Source organism: Lepidochelys kempii, chromosome 13, assembly GCF_965140285.1.
Source record: "Lepidochelys kempii isolate rLepKem1 chromosome 13, rLepKem1.hap1, whole genome shotgun sequence".
Classification (NCBI taxonomy): Eukaryota; Metazoa; Chordata; order Testudines; family Cheloniidae; genus Lepidochelys; species Lepidochelys kempii.
In genome coordinates, this window is record NC_136392.1 from 20,634,734 (window position 1) to 20,652,741 (window position 18,008).

At 44.0% G+C, this 18,008-nt stretch overlaps 1 protein-coding gene across 2 annotated transcripts in view; it reads right to left on the reverse strand.

Moving 5' to 3' along the window:
* Positions 1-4,141: 4,141 nt before the first annotated feature.
* The window catches only part of SDC4 (syndecan 4), a 31,863-nt gene continuing 17,996 nt past the window's right edge, over positions 4,142-18,008 (reverse strand). For both annotated transcript variants that reach the window (XM_073309687.2, XM_073309686.1), the window contains exons 2-5: positions 9,100-9,244; positions 8,019-8,062; positions 7,536-7,725; positions 4,142-7,069 (exon numbers count right to left, since the gene is read on the reverse strand). In XM_073309687.2, the coding sequence (XP_073165788.1) occupies positions 6,918-7,069; positions 7,536-7,725; positions 8,019-8,062; positions 9,100-9,244 (531 nt within the window). In that variant the 3' untranslated portion in view covers positions 4,142-6,917. The remainder of the gene's footprint in view (positions 7,070-7,535; positions 7,726-8,018; positions 8,063-9,099; positions 9,245-18,008) is intronic.

Genomic DNA, 18,008 nt, shown 5'->3' on the forward strand with positions numbered 1-18,008 from the left:
GCTTTAGCTGGCCAGGGTGGAGGCTTGTTTCTGTGCTGGGGAGGAGAGGAGGATGTGTATTGGTTCGGCTGGTGTGACCTTAGTTTGCAAAGCCCTGGGCTGGCACTTGAGGTTAAGCACATGGGACCTGTGTTGGCAGCGGTAGAAGTCAGAGATCCCCAGCAGGAGCATTCAGCACAGGCCCTTCAGCTGCATAGCCAGTGCCATGGCGATGTCTACACTAAAGCCCTGGAAGGTTAGAGCCCCTCTGGCCCAGGGGCTGTTCAGAGGTCACATATTTAGCCTCCAGCACCTCCTTCCTCTTTGCCATCTCTGAGTCCATCTACACTTACTGCAGCACGTACAGACACTGTATGCCCAGCCAACATGGATATAAACAGCAGTGTCGATAGTGAGGCATGGCTTAGGTGAGTGTATATACTCCACAGGGCTCTCTGCATGCTTAAGCAGTGCCTCCCACATCTATGCTGTTCTCTTTAGAAGTGCAGTGGCCTGCTCCCTCCCCGCTGCAAGGAGCCTGTACCCACTACAGTGAAAGGCTCCAGCAGTGGGAAAGACTCTGGCAGCAGGAAAACAACACACTGCCATCTCCCTGCTGTAGGAACTTTTCCCCATGGCCGAAGCTTTCTGATGCAATGTATAGCTGCACATCAAAGTGCCAAGTGTAGACACAGCCGACCTGTCCCTGCAGCGTTTAGCTATGCATCTAGTACCTAAGTGTAGACATAGCTCCTACCTTCCTTCTCTGGAGGGGAAAGCCCAGCCTGGGTTCTCTTTGGGCCCAGGGCTAACTCACTGCTCCTCTCTTGCTTGAGATCTCTGTTCCCAGGCAGCAGGGTCCTGATAAATCTTCTGCCTGGAGCTGAAATTCTCTCTGCTTTGATCAGCAGCACATCCCGAGAGTCTCTGCCAGGTTTTCTTTTGACCCGTAGGGGCTTTTTGTTTTCACTTGAACTTTGTTACAAAAAGTCTCCTAGCTACCCTTTGGGTCTGGTCAAGCAATCTGTCTCCTCCCTCTGTGGAATGTCCCTGCAGCTCCCTGAGGGAGCCGCTCCCTCCCAGGGCCAGAGCTCACTCCCTTAAGGTAGAATGGCAGCCAGTTTCATCTGTCTCCAAGGGATGGTACTGGCTTCCCACCCCAACCTTTTCAGATTTCATCCCAATAATACTGGCTTTTGAAAACCTGCTCAGCCCAAGAGAAGGGACTGGCAGAGTGCAGTGACTGTACTGCAGCTCATTCACTCATGGAAGCAGAAATTGGGAGCAAAAAGAACAGTTCTGCTGGGGGTCTCTCATAACTCTGCCAATATCTATCCACCTAGTGCTGTCTACGCAGGGACTTAGGTCTGGTTAGGTACGCTGCTGAGGAATGTGGATTTTTCACATTGATGAAGTTAAACTGACCTAATTTTCTAGCATAGATCAGGCCTCAAGTAGGGGCAGGTGTGCGTGTGTCCCACCTCCCATTAGCTTACACAGAGCCGAGCCAACCCCACATGGTCAAAAATCATGAGTGACACCCAACCCCCCCCATCATGATTAGCATAAAAATGAGATTTTAAACAAATTTTTGGTGCCCCCCCCCTTTTTTTTTTTGGCCTTGAAGTGGCCCATGGGCATAGCCAGTCCTGCTGCAAGCAATGCAGGCCTTGCATACACCAACACCATACCACTGGGAGTTAGGTGCCTACTTTTTATTTATTTATTTTTAAGTGGGCCTTACCCTCTCAGTTTCCCCTGCTTTAGCAGTCAGGCACAATTCACCAGCAGTGTTGCAAGGACGAAAATAGCTACAATACATGTTAATGGAAGCTCAAAAAGTACTAAGACAGTCAAAATAGAATATTGATTTACCTGAAGTTACATTGGCACAACTGGTGTGTAGACAAACCCTTAGATGCCAAAATAGAAACATTTTTGAAAAATGGGACAACCCTTCCCCGCCCCGATGAGATATACAGTCATTTCACTTGTGTATATTTAGGGTCATCTGGGGAAGCACACTAACAGATTTTTCTTTTTGATTAAAAGAAGTTACCTTTAGCTCAGAATACAAGAGAGCTCATTAAGAGGATAAAAATAGTTATACTGATTCCAATTGGTGGGGCAGATGGGCATGCCTCTGAACTTTGTCCTCCATGCAGCTTTGTTTTTATAACAGGTTTCAGAGTAACAGCCGTGTTAGTCTGTGTTCGCAAAAAGAAAAGGAGTACTTATGGCACCTTAGAGACTAACCAATTTATTTGAGCATAAGCTTTCGTGAGCTACAGCTCACTTCATCGGATGCATACTGTGGAAAGTGTAGAAAATCTTTTTATACACACAAAGCATGAAAAAAATACCTCCCCCCACCCCACTCATCCCAAATTCAGGTTTTGTGCTGGAAATGGCCCAACTTGATTATCATACACATTGTAAGGCGAGTGATCACTTTAGATAAGCTATTACCAGCAGGAGAGTGGGGTGGGGGGAGGTATTTTTTCATGCTTTGTGTGTATAAAAAGATCTTCTACACTTTCCACAGTATGCATCCGATGAAGTGAGCTGTAGCTCACGAAAGCTTATGGTCAAATAAATTGGTTAGTCTCTAAGGTGCCACAAGTACTTCTTTTCTTTGTTTTTATGTAAGTCAGAGCTGCCCGAAGCCATGTGACTTGGCTGGACTAGAATCTGGGAGGGTTTGGGGTTAGTAGTAGCTGAGTGAAGTGGGACTTTAAGATTTATTTTTAAGTGTACCGTATTTATACCACCTCATGTGCCAGCAGGTGAAATGACAAATTTACATCTCATAGGTCAGAGCTGTAGTATAATCAGCCTTTTTTCTAAAGTCTGTTATGCACAGAGTCCCTGTGCTGTAAACTCGGGAGGGCAGTGAATGCTGGAACTGAACAGTTGAGTCCGAAGAGTTCTGCTACTCTGCTCAACAAGATGTTGCAAATTCAACCCAGGGGCTCAGAAAGCCCTTTCCCCAGAAACTGGGGAAACTGAGCAGAGCTCAGGTTCCTGATGTGGGCAAAAGCCACCAAGCTCCCTTAAATAAAGAATGCAAAAGTTTGGTGTTTTGCAGTTTCATTTGTGAGAATATTGTGGTAGAAACTTTGGAAAGCTCAGGCAATTTCCTCAGCTCAGAAGAGGAAGTCTGGGCAGAAGAGCTTACTCAGAAAAGTAAATCCACCCACCCCTCATGACTGTAGCAAGAGGCAAATGAACACTGAGAACCTTGGAATAAATCAGCCTCAGTTCCCTCTGCAAACAGCAAGTCCCAGAGGAGTAAAGGTCAGACATGATTCAGAGAAGTTGGCTGATATATTGGCCTTATAGAAGAAGCAAATTGCTCAAGAGCCCAGTAGACAGGACATGAAACATTAGCAAACAATAAGGAATGAAGTAAACATTTCTGCTATAACCATGTAGGAGTCTGAATGTTTGAGCCCCATCCCATTTCCCTAGACATCTGCTAATTCTGCCCACTAAGCACCTGGAGCAGGTGTTCTGCTTCTAACACCAGCTACAAGGGAATAAGACTCTCACATGGGCTCTAATCCAGAGAAATACAGCACCTCGTAGAAGGCTCAGCACTTTTCATAGAGAGCAGTCTTGCTGTACCCCCTGTGCCAGGCAGTTTTGCAGCTTTCCCTTACCATATGGTCATGGAGTAGCTGTGTTTAAGCAGCCTCACACTATTAGAAAGCAGGCAATGAAGTTCTGAGAGGCTGACTAGGTGCACTGGATCCTGAAGGCAACAGTAGCTCTGAGGTTCAGGTGTATACCTGGAGTTGCACCAGTTGAATTTCTATGTGTAGACAAGCACTTAGTGTGAATCTAAAGTGAACTCATTCGGATTAAGCTAATTTAGACTAAAGTGCTCATTCTGGAATAAGAGCATCCACACATGGAGTTATTCCAGAATAGCTGCTCCTGATTAACTCCTCATGTAGACAAGCTCTAAAAGTGTGGTTTTAAACCTATTCAGTTAGCTTGTCAGTAGACTTGCATGCATTAAACCCACATAAACAGTTTTAAACCAGTGTGCATCTCCATACAACACTTTGCATGGATTTAAACTAGCTTACTCACAAATTTGAATCAGGTAAGGCCTAAGTGCCATGCGTCATTTATGTAAAAAAAACCCAAAAGAACGTTTTTAGAAAGTACCAGTTTATTTGATAAAGTACCAGTGGGGGAAAACCCAAACAAAAAAACAAAAAAACAAACAAAAAAGCACAATTACATGAGAGAATCTCTTCCAAACATCAAAAGAAAGACAATTCATGTTTCACAGGTGGCACGGTCTGTAGACAACAGTTGCAAATGGGTTATTTCCATAACAGCAGAATTAAAAAAATATTAAGTTTCCACATATTAATTCATTCCAGAGCTAGGCCCTGGGACAGGCTGGTCTTTGAATTGAAAGGTACCCATTTAAAAAAAAAAAAAAAAAGGAGGGGGGAGGGAGAGACAGGACTCCTGCTAGAGACTTCATTGCAGGGGTTCTTAAGCTACAGGATCAAGCCTTAGCATGGAGTCCACAGAGAGGAGACCCCTTGCCCACAGCTATAGAACTCAGAAGAGATCCTCTTCCTTACACCAGTCTAGAATCAGGTGTAACTGCACTGATTTCAGTTAAGTTATAACAGGTGCATAACTACAAATGGAAAGAGAATCAGGTCTAAAAAGTCTATGAAAAGATTCTCCAGGGCCTTCAGAACCAGTATGATTTTTATGAGCTACACTGTATGCAGTTGCCCCCACTCTCCACACACAAAAAGCCACCCCACAGTCAGCTATTCTGTAATCTTCGTTGTATCTGGAAAGGTAGAGACTCAGATCTAGCAAGTAAGACTGATGCAACAGGACCAAGATAAGTGGATGTTTTATATACCAATTCTGGAACTAGCCAAAGACTGCCAGAAAACCCTGTAGGACAGGAATGCATCTTCTATTCACTCAATGAATGTTTTGTGGAACTGGACCAACTCTGACAGAGGTAGGATCTGCTTAAATGATGCATTAAAACCCCTTAAAAAAAAGTTAATAGCAAGTGGCTTGAGGAAGTCAGTGTTCCCATAGAGCCACCCTTAGCAAGAGACATGATCAAACAATATTCTAAATACTGAAAGCCATCCTACTGAAGGCAAAAGGGACTAAAGGAGACTAGTTCAAAATCTCTTAAATAGCTTAGCCTATAAACTGAACAACAATTTTGCAAGAGAAAAGGTAAAGGTTACTTCCTTTGAACAGTGAGCTTCCAACTTTTGTTTGCAGCTCTACTGCAAATTAGAAGTGTCACTTTGAAATAAGGGGACGGGATCTCAGCTCCACCTCCTGAACATGAAGGAGCAAGGCTGGCATTTTCAACACAGCAACTGTTTCTAATTCATGGAAGTTAATCTGATGGCTGCTGCATTCAGGGGGCACACAGAGCGTTAGTGACCTGGCTAGTTCAGCAACCATTAGCCTGACCCCCAGCTGTGATGAACAAAACAAGGAAAATATTACTGCATTCAACATAAACAAGACATTGCACAAAGAGCAGCATATAAACAGACCAATACGCCCTTCCCTTACACACAGTAAGGCTGCACAAGCCCCAAAACCTCTAGCCTTTGTATTCTTAATATTTGTACACTTTGCTGGAAAATATATATATATATAAAATATATAGCTCTATAGGACTGATTACAATATATTACAGGATAAAAATTCCCATCTTTCCCTATAATATACTTTAATCATGTTTTAAGAATCCAATTTTGTATACAGAGTAATTCTAGCAGAAGTTATTGCCTTCAGTTTATAATTAAAAATTCACAGAATAAAGCTTAAATAGTTTTCACAATCATAAGAGATTCATTATATTAGTGTTTTATATATAAAAATGAAAAAATAACCAAAAAACCAAAACATGAGAAGGAACCATAAATAATCCTATAAAAATCAAATCAAAAAATTATGGAAAATCCCCATAAATATATCAATTGCATACAGTAGCTGCTATATAGAAAGGGAAACCTGTAACATACTGTAGCCAATCCTGCTTCAGTTCAGAATATGAATTGTATAAAACACAATATATACATCTAGAGAAATGCCCAGCCAAAGGAAACAAAGGATTTAAAAATTAAAAAAAAAAAAGTCTTAGGAATTTTTTTAAAAGTGTGTTTTTTTTTATTTCAGTACTATTTCTACAAACATAACACATTAGGCTATTTTTCCTACTTAAAAAATTATAAAATCCTACATTAAAAGGTAATTCTCCAACTTGTAAGAGGCTAGGTGCAGGGAAAGGTTAGTCTCAGAGTCAAGCAAGCCAAGAGGCTTTCCTGATTTTGCAGATTGTGACCTACCAAGGGCCAAAAAGGAAGAGGAAATTTCTCCCTAAGAGCCATTTAGGCCACATAGTTATTTCTCCCATGGGCCCTTTATGGCATATGGGCATCCTGAGCCAAGGGCACAGCTACTCCCTGATAAGGCAATGATACACTGTAGTGTAAGAGATTAATAGATAATTCTCTATAAAATGCTTTATATGATTGGCCTGCTGCAGGACAGGCACAATACTACAGGGGAAATAGAATAAAAAACCTTCTACAAAACAAGGCAAATTGGAGAGTTGCACACCAGATGCAAACACACATATATACACCCTCCCCTAAACCAAAAATAAGGAATTTGACAATCATTTGCACGCCCCCTCCCCCCAATATAGCCATGACAATGTTCCCCTCCCAGACGCTTTACATTTGTTGTGCCCTTGTTAGTTTAGCAGGATGGAAGGGTTGCACAGAAAGATTTTTTTTTTTTAAATCGCTTTGAAATTAGATCCAAGAGAGCATTTGTTGGGAGCATCTTAGCTTAGGTCCAAATGCTTTAACAATCAGTTTTTGTCCCTAGAGGGGCACAAGGTGCTGGTGGCTTTAAGCGTAGAATTCATTTGTAGGCGCTTTCTTGTAGATTGGTTTTTTGCCAAGATCATAACTGCCCTCATCCTTTTTCTTCATGCGATAGACCAACAGGAGGATCAGGAAGACAGCAAACAGCAGCCCAACTGCCCCACCTGCAATAAGAGCTGGAAGAGAATATGGAATGAATATAGCATTTAGGAGGAAACGGCTACCCTCACCAGTCATAAACCTATGAAATCTATCCCAGAGTTCCAGCATTTCAGGGCTTTCTACTGGCAGCTTCCATGTTGCTGAAAGTGACATTTTCAGTCCAAACAGCATCTAGAGACCAGAACTCACTTTCCACGCAGTTTATCCATAATTAAAAAAACCAGCATTTAATAAAAAAGTTTCTTTTGATTAACACAGGAAAGAAGCTTCCCTAATACTCTGTGCCTCCCAGCTTACCTGAACAAAGCCAGTTGGCTCAGTTTCAAGTGACCTGTGGGTTGTGTGTTTTTGGTCACCATTCTTGCCCTCTAAAGTATGGGAACAATCATATGACCCCATTTTTGGCATCCCCATTTCCCCTTCCTCCCACATTTACAGCGTGGCTGATGAGTCACTAGACTTTGGGGACAGTGAAGTTACCTGCAAGGACTTCTGTTCTTTCAAAGAGGCTGCCGTTGGCTGTGCTGGCCATGGAAATCTTGTTGGACGGATCCATTTTCTCAGCGGGCAAGACTTTACGTGGAGTTATTTCATTGTCTACCACCAGGTTTTCATCCACATCCTTTGTCCCCTTACCGGTATCTTCAGGGATATAGTTGTCACTCGAGAACTGAATAAAGCAGAGACAAACCACACCCTGTCATGAGCAGCTACAAAACACTTCAAAACAGGAGAGACAGGACAGACACCATTTAATGGCAGGACAGTTGAGGTCATTCAAGAGTTCGGTGCATCGTGAGCACCTTATTCCAGTGGACTGGATATGGAAGCCCGCTATGGGGGGGTGGGGAGTGGGTTAAGGCAACAAGAGCCTTCACAGGCAGGCAGGCCGGGCCGGCCAGATACCACACAGAGAAGGGCTGTTGGGCTATGTTTTTCTGAGAGTGCTCAAACACCACCTACCATAGGACTCTCTTCAGTGGTTGAAGCAATGTCATCTTCAGCATCTAGATAACATGCAAACATACAATACAGAATTAGTTTCCCTTTGCTTTCAGAGTGTTTTCCCAAAGCCCAGGCACACTCTATAGCAGCACTAGCTGCTATTGTCTAACTAGGGCTCTGCTTTGATTAAAGTGCCCTCTTATCTGTAAGTACTTTCACCAGTTAAATATAGTTTTGATTACACAAAGCCACATGATGCAAGCTCCAGATTACCTCATTCAGAGAAGAAATCTTCAGCTCCATCAAGTGGCTCTTGCTGCAGGGTACCAGGATTTGCTCAGAAAGCTAATATGCTCTTGTGTGCTATGCTGGCTTCAGGAGAGCACTCTTTTGAACACCCATCCCTAGAGGATAATTTGCTACGATACTAACCACCAGATCTGCCTGAACATGCCACATACTAATTTCAGAGCTTGTTCTTTACCTTTTGAGAACACAATGTGAACATAAAAAGGGAACAAGGAGCTGTTTAAACTAGTTTATGCTGGGAGTTTTGAAAGCCAAAAAGAGTTCTCTGAAAACACTGAATTAACTAGCTTTCACTACTACACTGGTTTTAGGGACAAAGCTGGAAGATTCAGAAATGTTGGGGCTGGAGGAAGATGAGATTTAACAAAACTAGTTAAACTTTACAGCCCCATGGTATTAGGGTGTGGGGGGGTAATGATTTGAGTAATGCATTGTCTACCCATTGAAGATAGCATGTAATCTCATTACAGGGGTGACCTACTTGGATGCCCCTATAGAGAGGGAAGACAGAATGAGTCCCACATCATGGCATGGTGCCCTATTGCTGTTCCTATCAGTGTACTGCATCCAAGCAAGCCTCCACATAGGAGGTATTTTATTAGGCTGCTCTACTGATTCTTCTGAATGACTTGCTGAGCTTAGCTTTACAGACTTTGTAGCCCATTGCAAGTTCCATTAAAGAGCCTGTGAGACTCAGGGGACTATGTAGCTTTTCCAGGTCACAGCTATGAAGATGTAATAGTCAGAGGAAGACTCCAATTTAAAGGCTATTTCTTTCTTGCCTACATACCATCATCTCCAGAACCAGAAAACCAGTCACCCTCTCTGCTCAAGTCAGGCCTGGGGTCACTGATATCTTCATCATCTGGCAAGGCTCCAGAAGAGAAATAGTCTTCTCCATACTTCTCTGGGTCCATGGTCTCAGTTTCTCTCACCTGAGAAGGGAAAACCAGCATTAGACATTAGGCAGTGCAGCCAGCACAGTAATATTTCACCATCTAACTGGTGAAGTTCAATTCAGCCCACCTAAAAGCACCATCTTTACCTTCTTGAAAACAGCTGAATTCCCCTAGTATTTGAGAGCAGGAACCAAGATCAGCCTGCGTGGGGATTTCCAGAAGGACTGTGGGTTCAGAAGGTTCCCATGAAGTGACTAGGGTCTGAATTTACTGAAAATAGCTTTCTGGGCAAGAGCTCATGGCAGAACTCCTTGAGGTAGAAGGGAGGAATAAAGTTCAGTGTGATAGGCAGGAGAGTAGTCGTGGGACTTATGCCTAAAGAATCTTTTCCAAGCCTGTGTCAAGAGCTAGATTGAGGTTTCAGTGCTACAGTGAGAACCCAAACCCAGTATGTTTAATAGCATCATTATTTCATTTACAATTCAGATACTTTATCATACAAAAGGTTAAAACTGAGATTTGTTTGCTCCCCCCCCCATCTGTATATTCTGGGGAACAATACAAGGAGATCAAAAGCATTATAAACAGTAACTCATTTGTATCAAGTGTCCCCTCAACAACACACACAATTCAAAAAGCAAATACCTCAGCAGTTCCCTTCTCAAAATAAAACCAGGATACTGGGATCTGACAAACAGTCAGACGTGCATTAGCATGGCAGCAGTAGCCCATATAAGCCAGTCTGCAGGGGCATACAAAGGAGCCAAGCCAAAGAATTGGATGTTAAACTGCCTGACAATGGTTTAAATCAGACCGCATTTTTGCTTGGGCCTCTGAAGAGTAGAGGGTGAAGGCAGAAGATTTAGACCACGATTATATAAGTTCCCATAACTATTCTGTATAACTTTAGTGACCCTTTAGGGCCAGTCCAGGCGAGGATTCCATAACTCTGAGATCATGGACCGTCCACACTTCCAAACTGGCAGAATCCAGTGTTTGCTGTGGAATTCCAGCAGCAATTCACAATTCCACAGCCATTAAGTCATTTGCTTGTTAAGGAATTTAACCCTTTCCTTACAGTTGGAAGTACAATGCAAACTGAATGGACAGCTGCTGCCGCCGCCGCCACCACCACCAGTTTCACTGGCCTTGTTTGGCTAACGATTCCCATTGCTATCACCAGTTCTGCTCTGCTAGCGATAGAAATGCTGGGAGCACTAGTGTGGCTGGTGGTGCCTAGCCACCTGTTACAAGCATGGAGATGCAGGGTTAACTGGAGAGGGGGGAAGTGGAGACTTGGGGAGTAAGGAGGGGAACACAAAATATTGGTTCTCCACCAAAGCAGCTCACCCTCCCTTCCCCCAGATGGAATGCCATCTTATCTGGTAGCTCCTGGAACCATTTAATCGGTGTTAAGCGCTCCCAGTGCTTCAAGGGGGTGGGGGGTGTTCAGAAAGCAGCCTGTCTGCTGCCTTGCCCCAGGCATGGTCCCACTGCAATAGAAGACCTGTGGCATTGCCACAGCTAGCCCTGCTCAACTTGTGGGGCACAGGCTGCAGACCAAAAAACTGCAGTACAGATATATCCATAAAAACTTTATTACAGTGCCAGATACAAGTGGTCTTTTCCCCTCACACCAACAATCCACTTCCACATCCGTAGATATTGCAGTTGCCCCAGCCACCAGGCTCTACAATCAGGCTATGAGAAGCTTCTCCTCATCCTGAATTCGAGGGGCTAGAACAGTGACGCAATAGCTTTTCTGGCAGCTCTGGTTCATTCTACCCCTTCAGAGTCAAAAGGGACCAGAAAACACTCAACTGAGCATCCTGAAAAACCAAGAAGAGCCTGATTCTGCCAGACTCCTCACCTCCCATTATGCCCCAACTAAGACAGCTAGAAATACAGCCTGGAACAAATATTCCCAGCATCACTGGTCATTTATAGGACAACTTTTATACATTTATAGCGCCAACCTTAATTAGAAAGGAGGCATCTGAAGCTAGCCAAGACACCAGGGCTCCCTAAAATGGTACTGCAGCATAAGCCACAGCTGGAATGAGGAGGCTGCTGCTCCCATCCCAGACTGCGGATGTTTTATTAAGATACAGAAAGGGTTTGATTTCCATTTGCTACCAGGCCACTGTTCAGCAAGTCAAGGTGTGTCCCCCAGACAGTAGCTTTCATGTAGTGCAATGGCAACAGGTTGAGGAGGTTTTCCCTTGAAAAGCAGACAAATATTGACAGGTGTCAGTACTACATTACATCTTTGTGCCAGCTCACCCAGACTGTACACTCATGACTGGTGAATCACAACCATCAGGCAGACACAAAGCAAATGCCTAACAAGGGAGGCTCAACAGAGAAAACTAGGCTGGATCAGTGAGTCTGAAGGGACTGAGTAACCTGCCTTATTCAATCAAACCAAGGATGAGTAAGAATGGTAGACATTTGCTATTACTGGATACTTTGGAATACACCAGGTTCAGATATCACAGGGGGCTTATTCATCAAAATACACACTGTCTGTGTGTATGAGTGAGGGAGGTCCAATACTAACGAAGTTACTGACTCACAGCAGTAGATACGATTATATGGAGTTTTCCATGCCATTGCTCGTTTGGCCCTGGGCCCAGGAGAAAGTAAGTGGGAAGTTCACTCTTCATCTACAGTAACTTTCTGGAAAATATCCAGACAGCTACTGGGGGAGGTGAGCAGCAGCAGAGGGACCTACACTTCTACACACTTACCCTCAGAAGATTAATTGTGTATCCTTAGGGGCTGGGAGTTGAGACTATTTGAGGTACTGGGGGTGCTGTTGGGCATCTCACTTCCTTCCTGTATGGGTAAATGTGGTGACATTCATTCCATGTTTCTCCCTACACAAACTCAAAACACACCCACGTAACAAGCAGGCACCTCCCTGGAGCTAGGTGTAAATCCCACCTTGCAGAGCATTCTGAATGGGAAGAGTTAACAGTGAAGCATCTGTGCTCTGTGCCGGGTGGATCTGGAACAGTGACATTCCTCACATACACACCTGCAAAGGGCACAGAGGAGCAGTTCAGAGACTCCAATGGGGTTTGTGGGCTCAGGGAGAGGCTTAGTGCAATGTTACAGTTTCTTTTAATATTGTCTACTAGGGACATTGCATTTCTAAAGCAGGAGGAAAGTCTCCCCGCTTCCCCATATATATTCTACAGGCTTCCCTAGGAGGCAGTTTCCAGGTATGAAGACTCCCTCCCAAATGGGAATTTGCAGTCCATGGGGTGCAGAGTCAATAACACAGTGGTTTTCAACCTGTGGCCCATGTGACATCCTCAGGGCCATATAGGTAGTATTGGATACAGCACACAACACTGTTGGTAAATAAGTTGAGAACCACTTCCCCTTTTCAAAAATACCTGGCACTTGCCGAATGTCCTCCACAGCCGCATTCAGCCTAACACTTTTGGCAGTCACCAGCTGGAGGCTGGCATCGGATCGAAACTGCTTGTGGCCAGTTGTTCTGCCACCTGCTATTATTGTGCTGGAACTGCCTCAGGGCTGAGTCCAGCCACTCTTATGATGGGAGAAAGACTAAATGACTGTGCAGCCTCACCTACTTCTGGCAGCTGAAGTCAAGCCTTCCTGCTAATATGCTTTAGCAAATAGAATCCTTTGACTACAGAAGGATGTCGCTTCTGCTAAAGTCCAGCTCCAGGATTTCTTCTGGATGTTAAGCAGCTTTTACCCACAGTGACGTGAATGCCAAGTAAGATTAACAAACATCATTGGGGGGAGGGGAATAGAAGGGAGGAGAAAGAGGGCAGGAGCTTTCCCTGCTTAGCAGGAGCAAAAAGAGAGGCTTACTTCTTAGCTGCCAGCCAGAGTGTGTGCAGGTATGCATACTCTGCCTTTATCGTCACATGCTGCTTCAGTAGGATCCACGCAGGGGAAGTGAATGTTTAGGCATTACAGGAATTAGCACACTAGACATGCCAAGATGCAGAGGTAGCAGCCTCCTGTGTATGGATCATTCATGTAGAAGAAGCCTATGGCTCCAGGCAGAGGAGCTGGCAGGGCTGCGATACCTGATCCCCTCTCTGGCTGAGGAGTCTGATTTCAGAGTGGCTTTGGCTCTATTTCAGAAACCCAGATCAGCACTAGCTGCTTCTCACAGTGAAATCTGCTCACACTGCAGCACACAAAATTCCTATCTAACATGTGACTTTCCACAGCCACTGACTAGTTCTGAGAAGGAAAAACAGTAAACTCTAACCAAGCCTGCCTCCTCCAGCCCACACACCACTGCCATAGCTTATGTGCCCTTTCACAGCAGCCGAAAACAAGTAACATTCTCTAGGGCAAGGGCATGAAATGCACATGATCAACTTTTAGTGCTGGCCATTGTCTCTGATCAAACACACCAATGTTTGAATTCACTCCACGCTTCTTTGAAGCCTGGTAGAAAGTGAGTTGGACAGGGCTTGCACATGCCAATTCCCAGGCATCTGAAGTGCAGGGAGCTCTTTACAGGGTTTCCAACAAGCCAGATAATGGAGCCCTATAATTTGCTTCAGAGTCTCTGCTTCCCAGCACTGTGTACACAAGCCCAGGAGTAAACAGGAGTGAGGTGAAAGTCAAAAGAACATGGACAAAAGAATATGGACCTGAGCCAAATTTGAGAGGGCAGGAAGTGACAAGAGAGGCAAATCAGCACTTAGTTAACTATTTGCACCCTGCAAAGACAGAGGTATGGGGAGTTGGTCTGACAGCTCCTTTCCAGATGTTTACTGATAGTAAAAATTCTATTCTTAATTTCAACACCAGGAGATCAAGAACTGATTTTCATCAGAGAGACTCAACAGAATGTGTGTCTCACCTGCACATCCATTCATATGACCACTGGAAAGTGATTCAAACCCAGACAAGTCCTGCTGCAAGTTTCCTCCTCCGCACAGTGAATTTGAGAACGGTCACACAGGATCAGACTAGGGATCCATCTAGTCCAGTATCCTGTCTGACAGAGGAAGATGTGAGAAGTTCCATACTGGAACAGTCATGGACTAGCCTGCCCAAATGGGAAGTTTCTTCCAAATCTTGTCAGCTGTTGATTTGTGCTCTGAAGCAGTCATCCTGCTCAGTACAGTCAGTTCTTCACAATATAGATATCTAATTCTTTTGAATTCTACTTTGATCTTTATGTCTCTCTTCTAGCAAGAAGTTCCACACAGTAATGGTGCATTGAGTGAAAATATTTCCTAGTTTTGAATTTGCCACCTTTCAGTTTCATTGAATGTCCTTTTGTTCTTGTGTTATGAGACATGGGGTAAGTTAGAAATTCCTGATCTACCTTCTATACCATTCTATATGGAGAAACATCTTGTCCCCTCACTAAACTCAGTAGTCCTGATCTTTTCAGTCTCTTAATGCGGCACTGTTCCTCTAGTCATTTCCATTGCTATCCCTGAACACACACTGGTGTTCTGAGGTTTGACACTGTACTCCAAGTGAGGGTATACCGTTGATTTAAAATAATGGTATTGAATCTTTTCAGTATTCTTCTCCAGCCAATTCCTTGCTTCGTGTAGTTCTGCTGCACACTGAGCAGAATTTTTTCATTGAGCTGTCCACAGCAAGGCTTAGGGCTTTTAAGCCATAACCACTCAAGGAAAAACTACTCACCCACAGCTTAGTTGTAGGGAGTTGTTGGATCCCCAGTTACCCAGACAGGCTGGAATGGTTTCGAGAATATGCTAAAGCTCATCCAGCCAGTGAGTATTTGGGACTTCCTCCAAGATGCAGCTCATAGCCTAGAGACCTTCAGCAGTTTGTGCACTTGTGGATTTAGGGAGTAGCACAGAGTCATTGTGGGCTATTATATTAGTGGAGTATTCATGAAAGAGACAAGAGCCCTTACAACATAGCCAACCTAAAATTCAATCACTTAGTATGCATCCGATGAAGTGAGCTGTAGCTCACGAAAGCTTATGCTCAAATAAATTGGTTAGTCTCTAAGGTGCCACAAGTACTCCTTTTCTTTTTGCGAATACAGACTAACACGGCTGTTACTCTGAAACCTACCATTTAGTGTGTTTGTTGTTGCTTCAATTGGGCACTTGGAAAGGAGTGGCATGTGTTTATCTTGACACCAGAGCATAATCCCATCCTCCCCAGGCATACACATAATGTCACATGCAGCAGAAGTCATATTACTAAAATGCACATCTAGATTTCAAGTTAAAGGATTCTCAGAATGGGGCTTACACAATACTGAAGTCAGCCCTAGAGTCTGTACTCTAAGAATCTGTGTTTAAAAGAAGCATGCCTATACGAAAGCCACCACAACTGACACTAATTAGCCCTCTTGCTGGATGTCTCAGCAGAGAGGCCAAGGACCAACTACTAGACCATGGAAAGTGAACTGTGTCAGCACCAGATGTAACCCCTCCAGGGCAGGGACGTGAGGCATACTGGTAGAGTACATACATGTTGCTTCACTGCTTATGCTTGTGATGTGACTGACTGAAAGCTCCATGGCTGTCCTGACATTAGCACTGAATTCACTTAAATACTTCATTTCTGCCCCTTTGCCCTTAGTTCCAGGCCACCAAAGAGTTGTCATTCTTGTATCAGGAGATCCCAGAAACTAAGCCATTGTTGAAGCAATCTTGGCCAAAATGGATTTGTCCTACCATGGTACATGGCTGGGATCCAGCTTGTCAAACTAAGTGTAAACCACTGGAAATCTGATGCTATAACGGAAGCGCTGAGGCCAGCAAGCTGCAGACCATGTGCTAGGAGAGCTGTGAAAATAAGGTAGGCAAAAGAGCAAAAACTGTGATCTTAGAAACAAAGGAGCTAAGCCTGGGACAGGAGGGAATTTCCACCCACTGCCCTTTGTTCTATCTGATTTATTTACATGAGACTCCTGTCTCTTCCTAGCTGTTGGAAGGGATTTTAAATAAATCTGTTCTTAAAAAAACAACAACAATGAGGAGTCCTTGTGGCACCTTAGAGACTAACAGATTTATTTGGGCATAAGCTTTGTTAGTGTCTAAGGTGCTACAAGGACTCCTCGTTGTTTTTGCTGATACAGGATAACATGGCTACCACTCTAACTTTGTTGTAGACAGTTACTTTAACACGCACTCAAGAAGTGTCTTCCAGAGAACTCAGTGATCTTCAGATACCAAGCCTCAGATCATTTTAGCATATTTTACAATATCCACCAGTCAGCTCTCTACTATAGATGCTTTGGAGTCACATCAGACTCAAAACACCTCCAAAACAAGAGCCACTTGTTCCCTTCCAGCTTCTCTAACACGGACGCACTGTAGCGCCATGGGGTATGCCACCATCCATCTGCCCCTTTAAAGCAGAGACAATACCCTCCTCTCCCATGAAGAGCTCTGTTAGAAGGAAATCACTGCTTCAGAAGCAAGAGTTTCCAGAGACTTCTGTCTTATGTGACTGCTTACTACTGTGGAAAAAGTTGGATAGTACCAAGCCAGTCACATATGACTGAACTCTACCTGTGAGGGGTCCTGCATGCTGAGGTAGTAGTTATCCCCCCATGTTAACAAGCATTTCTGTATGTGGTGAGCACAAAGGCCTGGTCTACACCTAAAATGTAGATTGACATAGTTATGTCATTCAGGGGTGTGAAAAATGATGGAAAATGGTGGAAAAAACACTTCTATCTCTGTAGAAAGGATCTGCAGTATAGCATTGCTGCTGTGCCACTGTAGCGCCCAGAGAGTAGACAAGCCCAAATCTCACCAGCAGAAAATGGGTTGCTTCTTTTCCTAACTCCAAAACTCCTCCTCTTTAGATGCATAAACTCCTTAGCACAGACACTGAAGAAATCTCTTCTATGCCTGGGAGCAGAGCAAATAACCTTATTTTAATCCAGGTCACACCTTATATCAGCATTCCTCTGCATAACAAGTACTGTAACAAATCCACATTAGCTGGCTCACTGTGCCCTCTGATCATCTTTGGTGACTGCTTGCTAGTCAGCTTGCTCCAAATTATTGACAGGATAGATGGCCCCTTCTGGCTTTAGTGCCAAGGAAGAGAGTTTAATCAAGGCTTCCCTGCAAGTGCATGCACTTAAATAGGCTGGAGCCTACTGAGCCAATTGTGCTAGGAGCTTTCAGAGACAAAGTGCTACTGTGCATTTCCTCAATATACTTTAAAGTATCAAGTGATTGGTCATATTGATGAGCAGCATCAGCTCTCACTAGGCAAAACTACCTTTACACCCAAACTATCACATAACTACTTGGCTAGGGTGTCCTCAGGTCAACATAAATTGCCAAAATAAACCCAAAACTTTAGGTTAGATCCTGAAGCCTGTGCTGAGTAGGAAGTAGCAAGAGAGAACAGCAGGCCAGGATTTCTGCAGACAGTTATCGTCCAGCTGTCTGGGTGGCAGTGAGACTGGAGCAAGAAGAACAAGTCTGTTGGCAAGCATATTCTAGTTGTCTGAGACTGGGAGAGTCACTTTCAAATTACAGTGCAGTCCTTCTGCATTTCCACCTCGGGTTCCCTACCAAGAACCTTAGCAGGTAGATAGCGGTAAGAGTAGAATCACTTGTCATTCCTCCTGTACATTCCTATTGTGATGTTTTAAATACTGTGGCAATGAGGGGCTTCCACCTACCCCCGCCATCAGACAACCCTGCAGTGAAAGGATAATCTCATAGCAATAGATTATAATGTATTAAGCAGAGAAGTCAATTTGCCATCACCAGTTCAGCAAGAGGGCTTTACTGTAGCCAGAACCCAAGGAGAGTGAGTTCCAATATGTAAT